This window comes from Oncorhynchus keta, chromosome 30 (genome assembly GCF_023373465.1).
Source record: "Oncorhynchus keta strain PuntledgeMale-10-30-2019 chromosome 30, Oket_V2, whole genome shotgun sequence".
In the NCBI taxonomy this organism is placed as follows: domain Eukaryota; kingdom Metazoa; phylum Chordata; class Actinopteri; order Salmoniformes; family Salmonidae; genus Oncorhynchus; species Oncorhynchus keta.
In genome coordinates, this window is record NC_068450.1 from 45,725,423 (window position 1) to 45,746,580 (window position 21,158).

The following is a 21,158-nucleotide window of genomic DNA, read 5'->3' on the forward strand; positions in this document are numbered from 1 at the left end:
GATTAAGAGAGGAAGAACAAGGTGGCATGTCATTCATGTTTCGACTTGGGGACAATTAATGGCCAGCAAGAGTGTTTACTGGTGGAAATCACGAGAGGAAAGGTTAGCTTTGGCCTCACTTCGGCCTGGCTTCTCGCTGAGCATTCCTCGGGCACTGGAAGGCCCCAATGAACAGCAGCACTCTGTTCCTCTGTGGTTAACCAATGCTACTGGAACCTCAGGTCATGGTGGCAGCACTTGTTTATATTTAAACAAGCAATAATTCCTCTTTACCACTTCCAAGGAAAGGGGATATTCTTAGGAAGAGATTATTGTAATTCGTGGGAAGAGATTTTGGAAATGCTAAAAAGGTCCAGGCGAAGAGGTTGTTAAAACACAGCGTGGCTCGAGAAAAAATGTGTTTCTCTGAATGGGAGCGAAAAAAGAACTGAAATGCCATTGTCTCCCTAAATGTCAGCGTCAGGGTGACCCATTTTTCACACGATACCTCCAGTAAGTTGACCTTGGTTCTTTATGGGACTGAGGTCCATTGTGCCTTGACACTTATTGTGGAGAAACATAATACTATTTTAAATATAAAGTACCAGTCAAAATGTTTTCTTTATTTTTCATATTTTCTACATTGTAGAGTAATAGTGAAAACATCAACTATGAAATAAAACATATGGAATCATGTAGTAACCAAAAAAGTGTTAAACCAAATCCAAATATATTTTAGATTTGAGATTCTTCAAAGTAGCCACCCTTTGCCTTAATGACAGCTTTGCACACTCTTGGCATTCTCTCAACCAGCTTCACCTGGAATGCATTTAAATTAACAGGTGTGCCTGGTTAAAAGGTAATTTGTTGAATATCTTTCCTTCTTAACGCGTTTGAGCCAATCAGTTGTGTTGTGACAAGGTAGGGGTGGTATACAGAATATAGCCCTTTTTGGTAAAAGACCACGTCCATATTATGGCAAGAGCAGCTCAAATACGCAAAGAGAAATGACAGCCATTATTTTCTGAGCCATTATTTGACCATGCTGGTCATTTATGAACATCTTGGCCATGTTCTGTTATAATCTCCACCCGGCACAGCAAGAAGAGGACTGGCCACCCCTCATAGGTTCCTCTAGGTTTCTTCCTAGGTGTTGGCCTTTCTAGGGAGTTTTTCCTAGCCACCGTGCTTCTACACCCTCATTGCTTGCTGTTTGGGGTTTTAGGCTGGGTTTCTGTACAGCACTTTGATAGATCAGCTGATGTAAGGACTATATAAATTGATTTGATTTGACAGTCCATCATTACTTTAAGACATGAAGGTCAGTCAATGCGGACTTTTTCATGAACTTTGAAAGTTTCTTCAAGTGCAGTCACAAAAACCATCAAGCGCTATGATGAAATGGGGTCTCATGAGGACCACCACAGGAAAGGAAGACCCAGAGCTATCTCTACTGCAAAGGATACGTTTGTTAGAGTTCACTGCACCTCAGATTGCAGCCCAAATAAATGGTTAAGTGTTGAAGTAACAGACACATCTCAACAGCAACTGTTCAGAGCAGACTGTGAATCAGTTCTTCATGGTTGAATTGCTGCAAAGAAACAACTACTACAGGACACCAATAAGAAGAGACTTGCTTGGGCCAAGAAACATGAGCAATTTGCATTAGACCGGTGGAAATCTGTCCTTTGGTCTGATGAGTCTAGATTTGAGATTTTTGGTCCAACCGGCGTTGGTGGAGAACGGATGAGTAGGTGAACGGATGATTTCTGCTTGTGTGGTTCCCACCTTGAAGCATGTAGGAGGAGGTGTGATGGTGTGGGGGTGCTTTGCTTTGTCCTTAAGTCATTTTGCCACAACTTTGGAAGTATGTTTGGGGTCATTATCCATTTGGAAGACCCGTTTGAGACCAAGCTTTAACTTCCTGACTTATGTCTTGAGATGTTGCCTCAATATATCCACAGCATTTTCCGTTCTCATGAATCCATCTATTTTGTGAAGGGTACCAGTCCCTCCTGCAGCAAAGCACCCCACAACATGATGCTGCCACCCCCGTGCTTCACGGTTGGGATGGTGTTCTTCGGCTTGCAAACCTCCCCTGTTTTCCTCCAAACATAACGATGATCAATATGGCCAAACAGTTCTATTTTTGTTTCATCAGACCAGAGGACTTTTCTCCAAAAATTGATCTTTGTCCCCATGTGCAGTTGCAAACCGTAGTCTGTTTTGAAGCAGTGGCTTCTTGTTTGCTGAGCGGCCTTTCGGGTAATGTCGATATAGGACTTGTTTTACTGTGGATATAGATACTTTTGTACCTGTTTCCTCCAGCAGCTTCACAAGGTCCTTTGCTGTTGTTCAGATTGATTTGCACTTTTCGCTCTAGGAGACAAGAACGCATCTCCTTCCCAAGCGGTATGATGGCTGCGTGGTCCCATGGTGTTTATCCTTGCGTGCTATTGTTTGTACAGATGAACGTGGTGCCTTCAGGAATTTGGAAATTGCTCCCAAGGATGAACCAAACTTGTGGATGTCTACAATTTTTTTGTGTTCTTGGCTGAATCCTTTTTTTCCCATGATGTCAAGCAAAGAGGCACTGACTTTGAAGGTAGGCCTTGAAATACATCCACAGGTACACCTCCAATTGACTCAATTAGCCTACCAGAATCTTCTAAAGCCACGACATCATTTTCTGGAATTTTCCAAGCTGTTTGAAGGCACAGTCGACTTCGTGTATGTAAACTTCTGACCCACTGGAATTGTGATACAGTGAATTATAAATGAAATAATCTGTCTGTAAACAATTGTTGGAAAAATTACATGTCATGCACAAAGTAGATGTCCTAACCGCCTTGCTATAGTTTGTTAACAAGAACTTTGTGGATTGGTTGAAAAATAAGTTTTAATGACTCCAAGTGTATGTAAACTTCTGACTTCAACTGGTGTCACTTAGAAATGTCCTTGTTTTTGAAAGAAAAGCAGATTTTTTTTGTCCTTTAAAATAACATCAAATTGATCAGAAATGCAGTGTGGACATTGTTAAGGTTGTAAATTACCATTTGATCTGGAAATGGCAGATTAAAAAAAGAATAATGGATTATCTACATAGGCATACAGAGGCCCATTATCAGCAATCATCACTCCTGTGTTCCAATGGCACGTTGTGAGCTCTTCCAAGTTTATCATTTTAAAAGGCTAATTGATCATTAGAAAACCTTTTTGCAATTATGTTAGCACAGCATACAACTGTCCTTCTTTAGACTAGTTGAGTGTCTGAAGCATCAACATTTGTGGTTTCGAAATACAGGCTCAAAATACCAGAAACAAATAACTTACTTCTGAAACTCATCCATCTGTTCTTGTTCAGAGAAATGAAGGCTATTCCATGCCAGAAATCTCATACAACGCTGTGTAGTACTTCCTTCACAGAACAGCGCATACTGGCTCTAAGCGTCAACAGTCAACAGGCCTTCTAGGCAGAGTTCCTCTGCTTAGTGTCTGTGTTCTTTTGCCCATCTTAATCTTTTATTTTTATTGGCTTTTTATGAGATATGGCCTTTTCTTTGCAACTCTGCCAAGAAGGCCAGCAACCCGAAGTCACCTCTTCTAACTTTTGAATGTGTGTGTGTGTGAGATTACACTGAGTGTACAAAACATTAAGAACACCATTCCATGACATACTGACCAGGTGACTCCAGGTGAAAGCTGTGATCCCTTATTGATGTCACTTGTTTAATCCACTTCAATCAGTGTAGATGACAGTGAGGAGACATGCTCAACAGTTGCATTTGCTTGTTTTGGTTGTTTCAGAATAGTTTGTCATTTACAGTCACCCTTATTTTATATTTAGTAAGAATATAATGTTTCCAAAGACCTCTACGTTTATGTGGGTGGTACCATGATTACGGATAGTCCTGAATGATTCATGAATAATAATGAGTGAGAAAGTTAGACACCCAAATATCATACCCCCAAGACATGCCAACCTCTCATAATTACAATAACAGGGGAGGCTAGCTTTTTTAGATGGGGGTACGATATTTGTTTGTCAGTAACTTTCTCACTCATCATTGTTCACGATTCATTCAGGTTTATCAGTAATCAAGTAGAAGTGTTAAGAAACATATTCTATTCTTGTTTGCATTTAAAGTGACTCCAAAATGAAGCAATACATGATTTCAATTGGGCACAAAATAATCTGAAATGCAACCAAAACAAACTACAAACGTGTTAGAAGCGTTTGGTGAGTCACAAGCTTGATGTAATCATTGTGTGCTTGGAATATGGATACCCCTTGACTTTTTCCACATTTTGTTACGTTACAGCTGTTTTCTGAAATGGATTTAATGTTTTTTCCCCATCCTCGGTCGAGACACAATACTTGATAATGGCAAAGCAAATACATGTTTTTGGACATTTTTACAAATGTATTAAAAATAAATAAGTATTCAGACCCTTTACTCCGTACTTTGTTGAAGCACAGCCTCAAGTCTTCTTGGATATGATGCTACAAGCTTGGCACACCTGTATTTGGGGAGTTTCTCCCACTCTTCTCTTCAGATCCTCCCAAGCTCTGTCAGCTTGGATGGGGAGTGTCACTGCATAGCTATTTTTCAGGTCTCTCCAGAGATGTTCAAGTCCAGGCTCTGGCTGGGCCATTCCTGCATTGTCTTGGCTGTGTGCTTAGGGTTCTTGTCCTGTTGGAAGGTGAACCTGCGTATTCTGGAACAGGTTTTCATCAAGGATCTCTCTGTACTTTGCGCTGTTCATCTTTCCCTCGATCCTGACTAGTCTCTCAGTCCCTGATACTGAAAAACATCCCCACAGCATGATGCTGCCACCCATGCTTCACCGTAGGGATGGTGCCAGGTTTCCTCCAGATGTGATTCTTAGCATTCTGGCGAAAGACTTCAATCTCCACCACCAAGACTCTTCCTAGAGATGGCTACCATCGGGTTGTTGGTCACCTCACTGACCAAAACCCTTCTCACCCATTTGCTCAGTTTGGCTGGGTAGCCATCTCTAGGAAGAGTCTTGGTGGTTCCAAACTTATTCCATTTAAGAATGATGGAGACCACTCTGTTCTTGGGGACCTTCAATGTGTTTTTTTTGGTACCCTTACCCATATCTGTGCCTCGACACAATCCTGTCTCAGAGCTCTATGGACAATTCCTTCGACCTCTTGGCTTGGTTTTTGCTCTGACATGCACTGTCAACTGTGGGACCTTATATTGACAGGTGTGTGCCTTGCCAAATAATTTCAAATCAATTGAATTTACCACAGGTGGACTCCAATCAAGTTGTAGAAAAGGTTTACCTCATAGTCATTGTATCAGTTTAAATTCAAATCGCTTGACTACTGAGCCAAAACAACAAAAAATGCGTCACTGTCCCAATACTTTTGGAGCTCACTGTTTGTGTAGTATTCTGTAACAATGTATATCTACTTATTTATGCAATATTTGTGTCATATTTCCCAGCAGTGGAGCTGATCACATTCCTCCACAATATGCAACCCTGCAAGAAAGTGACAATGGCTTACACAATGGGATTGTGGTTCAACACTTTTTATATGTTTTCCTGGATTTAGACGTAGTAGTTAATGTGTATATACATACACTGAGTGTACAAAACATTAAGAACACCTGCTATTTCCATGACAGACTGACCAGGTGAAAGATATGATGCCTTATTGATGTCACCTGTTAAATCAGGGTCGATCAAGGGGAGGAGACAGGTTAACAAAGGATTTTTAAGCCTTGCAACAATTGAGGCATGGATTGTGTATGAGTGAATGGGCACGACAAAAGATTTAAGTGCCTTTGAACGTGGGATGTTAGTAGGTGCCAGGCGCACCGGTTTGTGTCAAGAACTGCAATGCTGATGGGTTTTTCACGGTTAACAGTGTCCCGTGTGTATCAAGAATGGTCCACCACCCAAAGGACATCCAGCCAACTTGACAAGACTGTGGGAAACATTGGAGCCAACATGGGCCGGCATCCCTTTGGAACGCTTTTTGACACCTTGTCGAGTCCATGCCCCAATGAATTGAGGCAGTTCTAGGCGTGCGAGTCAATATTAGGAAGGAGTTCTTAATGTTTTGTACACTGTGTCCATTCACCTCTGCACATGCCTCAGATGTCTAGTTCTGCTCTACCACTCCTGACTCTACACACACACACACACACGGTCCACTCTGTCATTTCTGGCAGGAGTTTGCGGTCTAAGCCCCTTGTCTGCCTGCTAAGCTATTTTCCTTATAAAAGATTGACACAGCTTGCAACCAATTTTAAACACCTTTTAGATATTCTTAGCCGATGAAGTTGTGGCTAAGATGAAATACTTAGTATCAGCCACCACAATAAAAAATAAAAAAGTTAGAATGTGAACATGTTAACTGCAGTTATAAGGCAAACATATTTGCAGGGTTGCTATGCAAGGAGATGTCATAGCTTAGTTATGTCAAAGTGAGCCGAGTTGATGACTTGCACATTTTGATAGCCGTGCAAATAATTGGCTAAATACAGGTAGTCTGACTCAGTTCAGTCGCATTTTATAGTGGTGGTTTTGTCTCTTTCCTTTTTATTAAAAATTGCCTCCTTATTACAAATACAATTGTGTTGTGTGGTGGTGCTGTTAGTTACAAGTATAAGGAAACATTCAATTACAAACACGATCACTCAAAGGTCTTCAGACTTTCACATTTGAGTCGACGTTGGCATTGTTCCACCAATGACAATTTTCACCACATTGGTATTTGGGAAATAACCCTCTGCGCTTCCATATCTACCATCTCATAATGGATGATCGCTTCTGCTATACAACTGAACACTTTGGAGGAAAAACTAAGACTACCGAACGACCGTACTCTTGATACCACAGTTGAACAATTTCAGAGAATTCATGCCAGTCCAAATTTATGCCTTTTAGTCAGGGCTCTCATCATCTTCACAAAGCTTCACATTTCATCTGACTCTTTAAGGAGCGCTTGGCTGCCGCTTCTGACTCCGTGCCTACAGAGTGCCGTTAATTGGAGGAGTGTAGCACCGTCTGCATTCACAAGCTGTTAATGGTTCCCATTCTACACTGGTATCCACTGCCAAGACCAGGCAACAGTAACAGGATTCACATTGCGTGCTTCTGCTATGAAGCAAAAATCTCTACTTTTCTCATAGAAAATCAATGGCAAGATGTTTTGCCTTTCGTTGATCTCCAGAGACAATTCTTTAATGCTCTTGATGTTCTTTTTTGTTATTTATGATAAATATTGTCTTTTTAATCAAACCGCATGACCAGTGCATTTGGGTGAAAATCCCTGTCACATTTGACTTTGCCCACTTTTCTAAGAACTGCCATTCACAGTAAATCTCCATATTTTTTATTCAATGTGAAGTTGTTCATACAAGGCACCACAGACCTCGACAGATCACTAAACCACTTGGCATAAACACATTTGCATAAACTACATTTTTCCGACCTCTGCCTCGGCCATGTTGCTAAATTCTAGCCTTCCTCTCTAATCTTATCATGCAGTGGCAGCACCAAAGGGAGCCAAATGTTGAAGGAGTGCTGACGGTAATTTCAGAGTGTATTACATGGTATTACGTTGTCAGTGAATCAGAACAGACGTTCCCGTATCGCTTCCATTATTCAATGTGACATTGCCAATCCTGTGGTGACTCCTTTTCCCTGATTCGTTCTGTATCTCTTTAGTCTGTCCCCCCCCCATCAAATCAAATCCTTCTTTTTCCTCTATTATGACTCCCGTCAAGATTTATAGATTGTTTGATTATTTGTCACCTAGGCATTAGACATTTCACATAGGATTTTTGTCAAAGCTTTTGATAGGCCTACACTGTGCTAATATAGGGAGTTGGATTCCACTAGTAATCAATGTACAAATTAAAGTAAAGGTTTTAGTGCTGCTTTTTAGTGTCCATATTAGCAGTGCTTGCTTGCTGGTGTCACAGTGATGCATTCAACTTGTCAGTCACACAGGATTGGGTCTGTATTGCCACGTAAAGCTACACGCAAGCTGACATGTCAGACAGAATGAGCAGAGATGGTGCACTACTTTTCAACACAGACAATGGACCTTGGTCAAAAGTAGTGCACTATATAGAGAATTGGGTGTAATTTGGGACTCAGCCAGAGTATCACAGACCAGAAAGGTATCTGGTGGATTAGTCTCATGCGGGGATACCAATACCCCAGGCATCAATCTACTGCACCGCTCTGTGTCTTAGGTGGAGATATCAGTCAGGGAAAACAAATGGAACTGATGAGTCTTAACTTGAGCCTTGTTGCTGCTGTAGTTATGTCGGGATGAAAATGTAGCTGAGAGAAGTGGAATCTACAGTGATGCCAAAACAAATGGAGCTTTGATGTTCGGTTTTGTAATGCACTGTAGCACAATCACTCATTATGTAGAGCTTAAGTTACTTTGTATGGGGGTTTTGCTGGTAATAACTGTAACTCAGTTTAAACCTCTTATTCAATGCAGCTTTCTTTGTATGGGGCTCTCTAAAAGTGGCCATTAAATTATGCTTAATTCAGTTTAGACCATGAGCCTGAAGTCTATGAAACTTTTTCCCCATCTTCCTTTGTGTCGGCTTTCTTATGTGTGTGTCGAAGCCCGAGGTAACTCCATCTCTGCAGAGCGCAGATGCGTTGTCTGAGGCCGTGGCTGGCCTCGGTACCGTGGAGGAGGTCATGAAGTACCTGGAGCCTGAGAAATGGCAGCTTGACATGGAAGACCTATACAAGCCCACGTGGCACATCCTGGGGAAGTCATTCCTCCACAACAAGAAATCCAGAGGTACAGCGACTGCCACTTCTCAAACGGCTAACAACAGGGGTTCTAGTGATAGGAATTGCAGTGGAAGAAAGGTCTGTCATGTTGAGATGGAGGGAAAAACAGATATACAGCTGCAGTTGAGCATAACCTTTCACAGACAGTTTTATCTTGAAATTATATCTTGGCAATTGAACCTGTTTTAGAAATTGATGCCCCTTTTTGTAATATAGTAAAAGGTATCTAATCCATTTAGGTTGACGTGGTGAGGTTTAATCTATTTCTTGAACAGGAGTGGATCTCAACCTGTTGAGAGAAGAGGTGAGACTGTACAGCTGCACGCCACGCAACTTCTCCATCTCCCTGCGCGAGGAGCTCAAGAGGACGGACGCCATCTTCTGGCCCAGCTGCCTCCTGGTGAAGCGCTGCGGGGGCAACTGTGCCTGCTGCTCGCATCGCTGCTCCGACTGCCAGTGTGTGCCCACCCGGGTCGTCAAGAAGTACCACGAGGTAAAAGTGTGGCAACTTTCCCAATTCTCTGAGATTTTAATATCCCTGGAATCAGAAGGGAATGAACTGGAAATCCAGGATTTCTGGAAAACCTGGGAATTTTGGGAAAGTTATTAGAAGTTAACTTTGCAGCTCTAGACAAGGGTCATAATGTGCTACTTACACTTGAATTTAATTATTTTTCAGAAAGATCAGCATAATAAATGCAAGCTAATGTATCATAACAAAATGACATCTGGTTATTTATGTGTATATTCAAAAATCCACAAAGAAAATATTGGTGTGATTCCACCAAACAGACTTGTTGCGGATAGAAATCAGTGGGCGATGACGTAGTGCACACAATGTACTTTTTCACTTAAGCTTTCATGTACCGAATACAAATAAAAAGTTCAATGTGTTTCCATCGCGTTTTCAACTCTACAGATTAAATTGCGTTACTAGCCAACAGCTTGCAAGATACTATGCGCGTAGGCTCATCTACATTGAGATTATTATGGATAACAGAGATAGATTTTTATTTTATTAGTCAGATTGCTGTCAAGCTTCAATCATATCATGTTTCCAGAATAATACTCTCGATATTGATTGGAAAGGAGCATCAAGATCACGTGCACTTTCACCACCCTGTAAAGTTCATCATAACGTTTTGCATCTGTGGCCTAATAAGCTGCATGGTTTCCTGAGTCGTAGTGGGAGGACCACACACCATATCATCGCGTGACTCCAAGTTTACGTCGATATGATGGTCTTTATATCACTTTTTGGCTCATAAAGGTGTTTCCACCACCATTTCCCGCATAAAACATTTTACGGACACAAAAAGATTCCACCATGTCAAAAGAACAAATGATCTGTCGGCATTTATAAAAATTGTACAGAGACTACTGGTTTCCATCACAGCTGTGAATATATATATATATATATATATATATATATATATATATATATATATACACGTGTCAATGTGTTTGAAGTTGTTTTGGTGCAGTGCCTGTTCCAAACTCTCAATCTGAGCTCTGGCTTGCCACTCTCTGTAGGTTCTCCTGCTGAAGCACCGAAGCGGGGGCCGAGGCCTGCAGAAATCGATGACCGATGTGCCCTTGGAACACCACGAGGATTGCGACTGTGTTTGCAAAGACGACTGGGACTGATCTCAAACCTGTGTACCGGTGCCACCGGCATCCCAGGAGACACTCGAAACTGCACGTGTCTTCCAGCATCTCCCAGGCAAACCCTAACCATCTCCATTGAGAGTGAGGAGAAAATGGGATTGCTTTGCTTGTCCTTTCTCATCTTGCTAATTGGACGAGAATACAAACTGACTGGAACTACTTCATTTGTGGATGGATCTTGCCGCTGTGGAGGACCTGTAGCTGACTGAGTGCATTGGAGAGACAGGAATGATATACCTATCTTATTCATTCTTCACTCTCTGAAGGCTCTCCCTTTGCTTCTCTCAGAGATCGGGAACTGGTGCTAAGGGACATCTTTGGCAGCATCGGTTTAGCGTCATTTTTTGTGGGCTTTTTTTTTGTGCCAAATCCTTTAAGGGGTCTTGTTGAAATTCAACACACGTGGCCAGAGAGTATCTCGGAAAATGGGCTCCTTCTTCTTCAAGTACTTTTCTGTACAGAAATGAGCTTCCTTCAGGCCAATCCCTCTGGTACTTTATTACTCCTTATAAAACAGGAAAATAATGGTCCTTTTTATCAGCGATTCCCCCACTCCCCTCTGTTTTCCCATCTATTAGATCTTTGGAGTGACATAATGTTAATGTTGACTGTCTTACTGATACAAACTATATTATGTGTAAGTATTTCATTTTCATGGTTTTTCCTGTACTGTTGTATTTTTCTACCAAAGATACTTGTATTCATTGAGGAGATAAAGTTGCACACTTAAACCAAGTGGGTACAGTTTTGTTGCATTTCAACGTACATACCGTCGTAGCAAAGGTGTAAAAATTTGCTTGCTTTATAACTTCATATAACCCCAACTAGTGCGTGGAACAGAATGGATACTCAATATTTATTTGTTCAATGAAAGGGAAGTTATTGTCCAGAATGCTTTTTTTGTATGCTGAAATGGTCGTTTCTCTGTCATTTGTACAGTTGCTGAGTGTCCATCTTCAAATATGTTCATTTCGATGTCCACACCATGTCAAATGTGGGTGTGTTCTCTTCTCTGCATACCAAAGTTAATTAACATGACTTTTTACGATCTATTTTGTTGTATGTATCTGTCAGTAGAAATAAATCAGTCAATGTGTTTACTGGAGATGGGTACTTGTATTTTGACATAGTCCTCTGCAATATAAGGACTTTCAGTTGGTGTCAAGATAAAGCATTGTGTCTGTTTCTCATTGTTATTGTAATGGTATAAATGAGTATTATCGGGGAATATTGACTGAAGAAATTACATTTGGTGGCATATCAGTCATGGAACAGAATAGGATTATGGTCATAGATCATTCTACATACATGCCTACGCTCTTAGAAAAAAAGGGTTCCAAAAGGATTCTTCAGCTGTCCCCATAGGAGAACCCTTTTTGGTTTCAAGTAAAAACCCTTTTGAGTTCCATGTAGAACCCTAAGTGGAAATGGTTCTACATGGAACACAAAAGGGTTCTACTTGGAACCAAAAGTGTTTTTCCCCCCCAAAGGGTCTCCTATTAGGACAGCCAAAGAACCCTTTTAGGTTCGAGATATCAACCTTTTTAAGTATGCCTGTTGTGACACTGTATACACTTCATGGACAAAGTATTATAGGATGTAAAACAGGGAAATTACTTTTCTGACTGTGCATTTCATCAACAGTGGGTACTGTCAATGTGAAAAACCCACCACTGTCAGATATCAGTGTAAATAGCTGTTCTATGCACCAGTAATCTAGGAACTCTACTCATGTCTCTCAATTAATGAGGTCGGAAAATAATCAAACAATTACATTCACAGTTGTTGTTTAATCAAGGAATGGCTAAGGTAATGGCTGATTGGATTTCCAATGTGCATATTTTATTGCCACTCTATAACAAAACAATTAGATATAACTTCTCCCTGCATTCATTAAATAAATAGAAAAGGCAAGACTGTTAAAAAATAATTGCTGTGTAAAGGAGGGGAATGAGAAACGATAAGAACAGTAACCAACTGATTGATGACAGAGACACATTTAGCTGAGCAGCCCTCAACCAAATCAGAACATCACAGGCAGGAGGGACTGTTTTCTAATAAACAATTGACTACTTTGTCAAAATTTCTGACATGGATAGAGCCTACACTTTCTAGCACCATTTTGAATTTCTAACGCAGTAGGGATAATAAGGGGAGTGGTTTGTGACACGAGTAGCCGCTCACCGATTCTGTCAGCTCATACCTCCAACACTGCCAAAACATCTGCTATGCGGATGTCAGCCAATGCTGGTTAACACTCGATCTGATTGAATCCAGGCCTTACTGTTGAAATATAACTAGTAGTACAGTTCTTCACTAGCGAAGCACAGATCCCCACAGCCCCACAAGCTTTTTCTCTCAGCCTCATGGCAAAATGTGTAGAATAGCATTAGATTAGCTATAAAACTGCAAATGCACAGGTCAGGCCCACCGATAGCATATGAATATCAAAAGCCACGATTAATTATATTTTTTTATTACAGGAAATTAGCTTCAAACTGCAAAATGTTCTCTCAGGCTCATGACAAAACAGCCACATTTTATGATGGCAAAATGTATAAAATAGCATGAGATCAGCTATAAAATGGCACATTTTTTGCTCTGCCCCATGGCAATAAAAAAAAGATAATAGATAATTGTTTGTGTGTGTGCGTGTGTGCATGCATGCTGTAGAGTTATGTAATTCTATTTAGTGTGTAAATGCACGCTGTCCCGCATGCGCGATGAATAAATCCATGACTCCTCTGTCAAGATTGGAGAATGTAGCATAGTCTGGGATGGGCCATCTCGGCAACGTCAGCAACCAACCTGCTCTACCCATCGTACAGTGCCAAAGGTTTGGAGGCCAGGTTGTCTGCATGGCATATTGCGTTAATGTCTTTCCAAAAACATCTAAGGAATGGTTTGATTTTTGTATATTGTGTACTTCAAATCCATCGATGACCGAAACCATTCCAAACATTACACAAACCCAAAATGCCTTTCAACAGTCTCTCTGGTTTCTCTACGTGTCTATGGGTGACCACACACTGGAGGGCTTGTATCACCACATATCAAAAAACTGTGCAGCGTTGTTCCATCCAACCCTTTTGGGCCATGAGGTCAACCAGGGGGAGGTTCTCACTTGTCCGTCTCCGATAGCTGTCCCAGCCAATTATTCTGATCTAATGTACGGCCTGGCAGACGTCCGCTGTGACGCCAGATGCTACTGCATAAACCCGCCGAGTTCCACTAGTTTATAATATTAAACAGACTCCCTCCCTCGGCCCCGGACAGACTTTCTTTTTTTTTCTCCCTTTGCTGGCAAAACAAACGAAACAACACGGTCAGTTGTGTGTGGTATTCAAATGCCCCTTTTCTCACTTTCTTCTTTTGTAACAAGACATGTTCCACAACCACTACTTGGCCTCAACTTTTAGGACAAAATTTACCAATGGAAAAAAAATCAGATTTAAAGAAATCGTAAACTTGCATGAACCCAAGTGTGCAGACCCCACTCCTTATCCAAGCACATGAACCATCCTCACCCGTGTTCCATGGTACTGCTAGCATTCAGAGTTCTTAGCTCAACAGACCTTGAATACTATACATTGCAGTTTGAAAAGACTCGTACAAAATAAGCCCCATCTGTTGGGAGTTTTTTGTTCCCATGGGCTCCCCGAGACACAGATCCTGGAACAGTTTCAGACTGCACTCACAACATCACAACAGCTTTCCACCATGGTCCATATTCATAAAGAATGTCAGCGTTGGAGTGCTGATCCCACTGGTCCATATAACCGTATTGATTAAGATATAAAAGGCAAAGCTGATCCTTGATCAGCACTCTTCTGAGCCAATTTAATACAGCCTATATGTACTGTCTAGCAGAAATACTGTTCTGAGTATCCATCTCCAGACTACATGTCCAATGTCTAATTAGGTCTGTGAATGGATGGAGAAGCCAAATTGGCAATTGATAATTATAGGCCTGCCTAGAGCTGCGGTGTCTAGCAAGCGGCTGCCGTACTGGAAAATGCAATGTCCCTCTGACATAAAATTGGTTTTAATCTCTGGCTTTCTCTCAATTAGATTTTCTCAACTCCTGCTTCCTCTCTCCTCCATCCTTCCTCGCGTCCTTTTGAAAAGGTCAAAGGTAATCGAGAAGAGGCAGCGAGGAGAGTGAACTTGGACGAAAATGCACTTGTATTAAAATAAAAAGCTCCTCCACTCACACGTCATCAGGCATATTACGTTTACAGGAGTGCATCCCAAAAAAAGTGATTTTAAAAGATAAAAGAATAAGTAGCATATCATATCATACAGTGGGGAGAAAAACTATTTGATACACTGCCGATTTTGCAGGTTTTCCTATTTAGAAAGCATGTAGAGGTCTGTAATTTTTATCATAGGTACACTTCAACTGTGAGAGACGGAATCTAAAACAAAAATTCAGAAAATCACATTGTATGAGCCTGCAGCTCGCTGGTGTAGCACACACACCCCCCCAAGGTTGGGCCCCCCAGATAGCATATGAACGCGTCATAAGCCATGAATACAATTTTTTTAAACTACAGGAAATTAGCTTTAAAACTGCTACATTTTCGCTCAGCCTCATTGTAATAATTATGATCATTTATTCAACTTCTATAGCACTTTTCATTACAGAAAAAATCTCAAAACGCTTGAAAAGAAAAATAAGTAAAAAGTAAAGTCTACACCTGTGATATTTGGCGCATGTGACAAATAACATTTGATTTGATAACGAAGAGTAGGTCTGGACTATGAGAAATTGTCAGCTAGAAATTCATATTTTGGGTGTTTCAATCCCCTACAGATGGGACGACAGTCGAGAGGGATCCACAAAGCTTAAGCAGAAGGAGGGGTTTGTCAACGGGGAGGAGATGAGCAGGTCCTCCAGTGGCAGGAGGGCAGATTTATGTGCATTTCAGGCAGCACAGTTCACTTTCCATTCAAGGTGTCTCACCGGCGCATCGCCGTCCCCGTTGTCTGACTGCCTTGTACGAGATGAAGTTAGTCGCTCAATAATGAGAGGCCGCACAAAGCTTTGGAGTAGTCCTCTGACAATGCATTCCTCACTGCCAACTCACCTTCCATTGCAGTCCTTGTCATAGGTCCGGAGACTGTGGAAACAACCAAAATTAGGGTGGTGTATTCAAATCGAAAACACACTAGCTAACTAGCGAGCTAGCTATGACTATAGACTTGAAAGCTCTGATTTGCCATCAAATTCACAGGCAGGAATTAATTCGATGTAACCCAGAGCTATTCAAAACCAAAACTAAGCACCATGACAAAATGGAGTAATGTTTAGAATAGCAGGAAATTTGCTCTAAAACAACATTTTCTCTGAGCTTCATGGCAGAATGTGTAAAATAGCATGAGATTAGTTATAAAACTGTGCTACGCAACTGCTTCAGTCAGTTGTTTGCCACACCACTCGTATGAAGTGGTGCATGTCATCTGCGTGGCGTTGCTCACATGTGACAGATGCCTGCTCCATATGGCCCTGGGCTCTGGAGGTCAGATGGGCCGCGAAGGGCCCCGGGGGCCCGACACTAATCATTCACTGGGATCTCCCTATGGAGGCCAGGGGACACCACTACCAAGAGTCTCATACCCCCACTGACACTGATAGATGCACACCCAGACTCTCTCTGACACTTGACGAATTAGCCCAACAGACACAACTGTCCGTGTGTTTCCTCACTCAAAAGGGAAATATATATATAGACTACTGGCTCTGTTATTTTCAAGGGTATATGGGGAAGAATGTCATGTTTATTTGTTGATTTTGTGATTTAGCTCTAGGATGAGGAACGTCTCCCGTTTGTTGCGTAGTTCTATGAGTACAGTGAACACAGGGAAATAATGCTCATGAGATGAGACGTGGGTAGCGTGCTTGGAGGCATAATGATTTTATACAACAATCTTAAATCAAATCAGTCTTAAATCAAACAGATTAGGACACAACGTCAAAGTTAGGGAAGAGGGTGAACCATCTGCGTCACACATCCTGGAAGAGGTAAGTTACTGGTAAACCTTTTTGTACTTGGAGTTTATTGTTTTCTGTTTGTCTTCGTGGGAGTGATAAGGATTTTGTTTCTTAGTGGGTAGTTGAGTAAGTTTCTCTACCTCTTTCTGACAAATTAGCCGTGATCTGATAACTGTGAAAGTCGTCCATTCACTCCCAAACACGTCATGCTCCGCTGACCACAATAGATTTCTGACACAACATTCGAGAAAGTGTTGACCTACTGTGTACGTAGTTCAATAGATATAGAGAAGCAAGACTTCTCAAACTCTCATTTCACAAGAAAGTTGCATAATACTGCCTTGCTAAGAATTCTGTAATGCATTAACCAACCAACACATCGGTCCTGTACGGTATGAGTAGGCATCTCTTCTATAGATGTCATGCCATACAATACAGTCATCTTGGCAATGAAAAGCCCAAATAGATTGGACCATCACGCTGGACATAAAGAGTCGATTCAAACACACCTGAATGGGGAATCATAGAATGTGTGTGTGCTAACTCTGATGGACAGCGTTTTACAATATCTCAGTGTAAAGTTAATGTACAGTTACATCTGCTGGTCCCTGCTTGGTCTTGACCCTCAAGAGTGGGCACATTCCTTCCTGTCGCTTCAAAGCCCTCCAAAAATAGCAAGGATCATTTCCTTATTTTCATCACCCACTCGTGGCATGACTCAGAGTGGGTGTGACCTACCTTCGCTCTATGTTAGCATTGCACCCCAACATTAGCAAAACACTTGGCTTCTCTGTGATTCACCAGACAGAGATTAATGGGACTTAATGCCATTTGTTATTCCTTCCTAAAAGAAACCTACTGAACAGTTAGTGTTTAAACTCAATCTGATTTTTTATATACAGCATCATTAAGTAATGAGGAAAGGAACTCCCGGGATCCCGAGTAACATTACTCAACGTGAAGGCCAAAAGGTCTTATTGTGAGGTAGTGTGTGTGTGCGTGCGTACGTGAGTTCAGGTGGAAAAATAACAGTCGAATCAGGACTGCCTTTTTGCAGCTTTTTCCACACAATTGATTTATATATTTTTTATGCATTTGTCTTGAAAACATTTGTCAATGATTATAATTGTCACGCCCTGATCTGTTTCACCTGTCCCTGTGATTGTCTCCACCCAGTTCGTCTTGTATGTTTAGTCAATTCAACCAGTGTGTTTTTCCCCCCCGTACTCATTTTCTATTCTCTTTTTGACCCCTGCCTGACTCTGGACTACTTTCCCGCCTGCCTGATCATCCTGCCTGCCCTGACCTTAAATCTGCCAGCCCTGTCCACGACCATTCTCTTGCCTACCCCTTTTTGGCTTAATGAACATTGTAAGACTCCAACCATCTGCCTCCTGTGTCTGCATCTGGGTCTCGCCTTGTGCCTTGATAATAATTTCTTCCTATACAAGGGGAACATCAGTAACAGAGCAAATCATATTAATTAGAAAATGTAATTAATTTTGGATTACCACATTCCAGGGTAGTGCAACGGAGATATGACTAGGCTAGAATCACTCAACATTCTCTGATCTCAATTCTTACTTTTTAAAGACTTTGCATTGTTGGTTACTGACTCGTAAATACGCATTTCACGGTAAGGTCTACACCGGTTGTATTCGGCACATTTGACAAGTAAAAATGTACTTGATTCTGAGAGAACACCCTAAAAACAAGAACTTACACTCCATATCAGGGAGTCATTTTTTAAATGTAACCTTTATTTTATGAACACTCTTATGCACGCTAAAACCTACTCAGAAAAGAGTTATAGCATTTTATCAATGGCCTCATCTTGAACAACACAAACCAACACTAACTCCCTTTCTTTCCATGTCTTCGTCTTGGCTTGCCTACTGTCGGAACATTAAAAATAGTCTCAGTAGTTAGTCACACGCATAAACTGCCCCCTGGTCAAATGTTTTACGAATACTGTTTTCTTTTAAACCTGTTTGAAAGGAGGATCATAGACCACATGTAAGGCACTACACAGCACTAGTCAGCAGTCCCCTAAATGTGCCATTCATGTCGACTCACTACTGGCCTGGTCCTTTAATCTACTTTAGTGATGTGGTCAGCCAGAAAAAAAAACAAAGGCCAGAGTCAGTTTACTCTAATAGTGAAGGTTTACAAACTTAGGAAACCACCCTTTCCTGACGACATGGGGCGGCCTCTTTACTAAGGGTAAGTTTCCAGACATTTCCAAATCGGCTCCTGGAAAATCTCAACAAAATGTCCCTCTTAATTATGTAAGGTTCTCGTGAACACGGCATATATTCACCGCCAATTCCATGGTCAGGGAGCTAATCTGAAGCAAATGTCTATTTACAGTATCTTGGCAGGAAATCGATCTAGCGCATTGCACAAACTAGGACTTAGAGGTCGCCCCTTAAATATCCTTTTAGGCTTAGCTGACGCACACATCAAAGGAGCGCTCTGTCTATACTGAATATTTCATCCACTTGTTTCCTTTCCCTGTTAACAACGCAGACAAGTATTTAATATCCAGCACTGAGCCTAAGTGAGCCTAAAATAAACTCTTTGTCGTCCTAACCTGATAAAATCGGGTTCGTCATGGTCTTTTAAGGTGAGAAAGAACAATGTTTGAACATACCAGCGTTTATGAAACATGGTATGCAATAAAGAACTTTGAGGACAAGCGAAATGCAACAATGGCTGCCAAGCATTTGTCTTCCAGTACCAGTCTTTAAAAAATAAAACGGTTAGTCCTCTTCCCCACTGCAATAAAGCCAGTGGTAGCAGTGTTTGGTAAATAAAGAATGTAACCATGTGTTTCTGCATTCAGTTTATGTTGCCTTACCCATGCAGCCGTGTGTTACACTAAGCCTTGTCTATTCCATGGGGGGCTCTTACTTTGAAGTGTATAAATGGCCAGCTGTGATTCTCTCTGCAGTCGTCGGGGGAGGAAGGTCTTACCTGCTGATTCTGTCTTGTTTCTGCACCCACTGTTTAGCCATGGTGGGGAGAGTGTGTGTGTGTGTGTGTGTGTGTGTGTGTGTGTGTGTGTGTGTGTGTGTGTGTGTGTGTGTGTGTGTGTGTGTGTGTGTGTGTGTGTGTGTGTGTGTGTGTGTGTGTGTGTGTGTGCGTATTCACGTGAGTGTGTGTGTGGTGGGGGCTTCCATTAGATGTACAATACTTTTCCATTAGATTATCTGTCCTATATATTACCACATCATTTTTATTTTGAAAGATGGACTGGGGTCAGCAGAGTTTTTCTAGGTGTGGTGAAATACACTTGAGAGTTTATCTGAGACTTTCCACAGGGGGAAGCTTTGTCTGGGTGGAACCCATCTAACTTTGTTGGGATGGGCAGCATCCAAGACAAACAACTCACACTGAAGCCACTGGCCTAAGCATAGGCCTTCACAATGCATAAAATATGCAAGAGTAGATTTTAGTACATAGACATTGTGATGACTTGTTGAAATTGCATTTATCTTTCATGTTTAATTCAATCAAAGTGTCCGTGTCCAATTTAGGCCACCAGTGTTTTGGCGATTTTCAGAGATGTAAATCTAAGCTATTGGTAGTGCTTCTAACTTTGAAGTGAATGATCCTACCTTTTCTGATGAAAGACGTTGTCACGATCCGAAGAGACAATGGCAATTCCAATCTCCTCTCTAATATTTGATGCCTTTGATGTAGAATTGCAGAAACGCACCTCGATGTTAAGCGTTTCTGAAACGTATCAGAAGTTCTACTCTACTTATTTTGGACTTGCAGACAATAGCCATGCACTTTTGTATTGTAAGGCTTTTACAGCAAATCAAACTCTTCAGTAGTATGTATAAAAACGTCTTTGAAGTCTGTCTCGGATCTACGAGATCAAACGCTCCAATATCAAACTGTTCTGGAATCACTAAACGTAAACCGTATCAAAAACGTTACCCACCTGTGGTGGGGCCTATGAAGCATATGAATCCTCAAAGCTTCTGACCTCCCTGGGTATTGTCTTTTATGTTACCTATAGCATGTATGACATGATTTCTGGATAAGAAACATATTTTATTCATGTATCGAACTGTCCAGCTGTCTGCAGAAACATTCCACCACGGATGATGCTGTCAACAAGGTCTGGATCACAGCATGGTAAACTCAAATGGTCTCTTTGGACGGGTTTATTGAGGTCACTTTTCTGGCAAGGGCTCTCGATTCCTGAACTTTCTCCAAGCCCCCTGTTCATACTCTATTGTCTAGCTATTATCCTCCAAATGATCTCTAATGTTTATGTTGTATTTACTATGCTATATTGTCAGTGGGATAATTTGTGTTTATAACATGTCTTTTTTTTTGGTATGGTTTTATATTACAGTGCTTGGCCTGGCTCTTTCATAAAAAAAGATGAAGTGTTTTGTTTCACAGAAAGAAATGGACTGTGTGTTATCTGAACACAACAAGCCCTGCTGTTCCAAATGGGGACTTCTGACTGGGGACTTTATAGTAGCTTGAGATAAACTGTTTCAGCAATAGTCCTCAAAAGCAGGTGGTTTCAGCTTTAACCTTGGCACCAAGGCAATTAGACACCAGTGCCTTTTGGAAAGGAACACAATCCCACAGGGGCTGAAAATAGTAATACCTCGTGCCAGCTCTGCAGACACAATAGTACATTTAAATTTCACCCTGAAAAGTACACTGTGCACTGTCGCCA

The 21,158-nt window shown here is 41.4% G+C and overlaps 1 protein-coding gene across 2 annotated transcripts in view; it reads left to right on the plus strand.

Moving 5' to 3' along the window:
- The window catches only part of LOC118363593 (platelet-derived growth factor C-like), an 85,635-nt gene extending 74,075 nt beyond the window's left edge, over window positions 1-11,560 (plus strand). For both annotated transcript variants that reach the window (XM_035744598.1, XM_035744599.2), the window contains exons 4-6: window positions 8,611-8,794; window positions 9,063-9,280; window positions 10,321-11,560. In XM_035744598.1, coding sequence (XP_035600491.1) covers window positions 8,611-8,794; window positions 9,063-9,280; window positions 10,321-10,434 — 516 coding nt within the window. In that variant the 3' untranslated portion in view covers window positions 10,435-11,560. The remainder of the gene's footprint in view (window positions 1-8,610; window positions 8,795-9,062; window positions 9,281-10,320) is intronic.
- The last annotated feature ends 9,598 nt before the right edge of the window (window positions 11,561-21,158 follow it).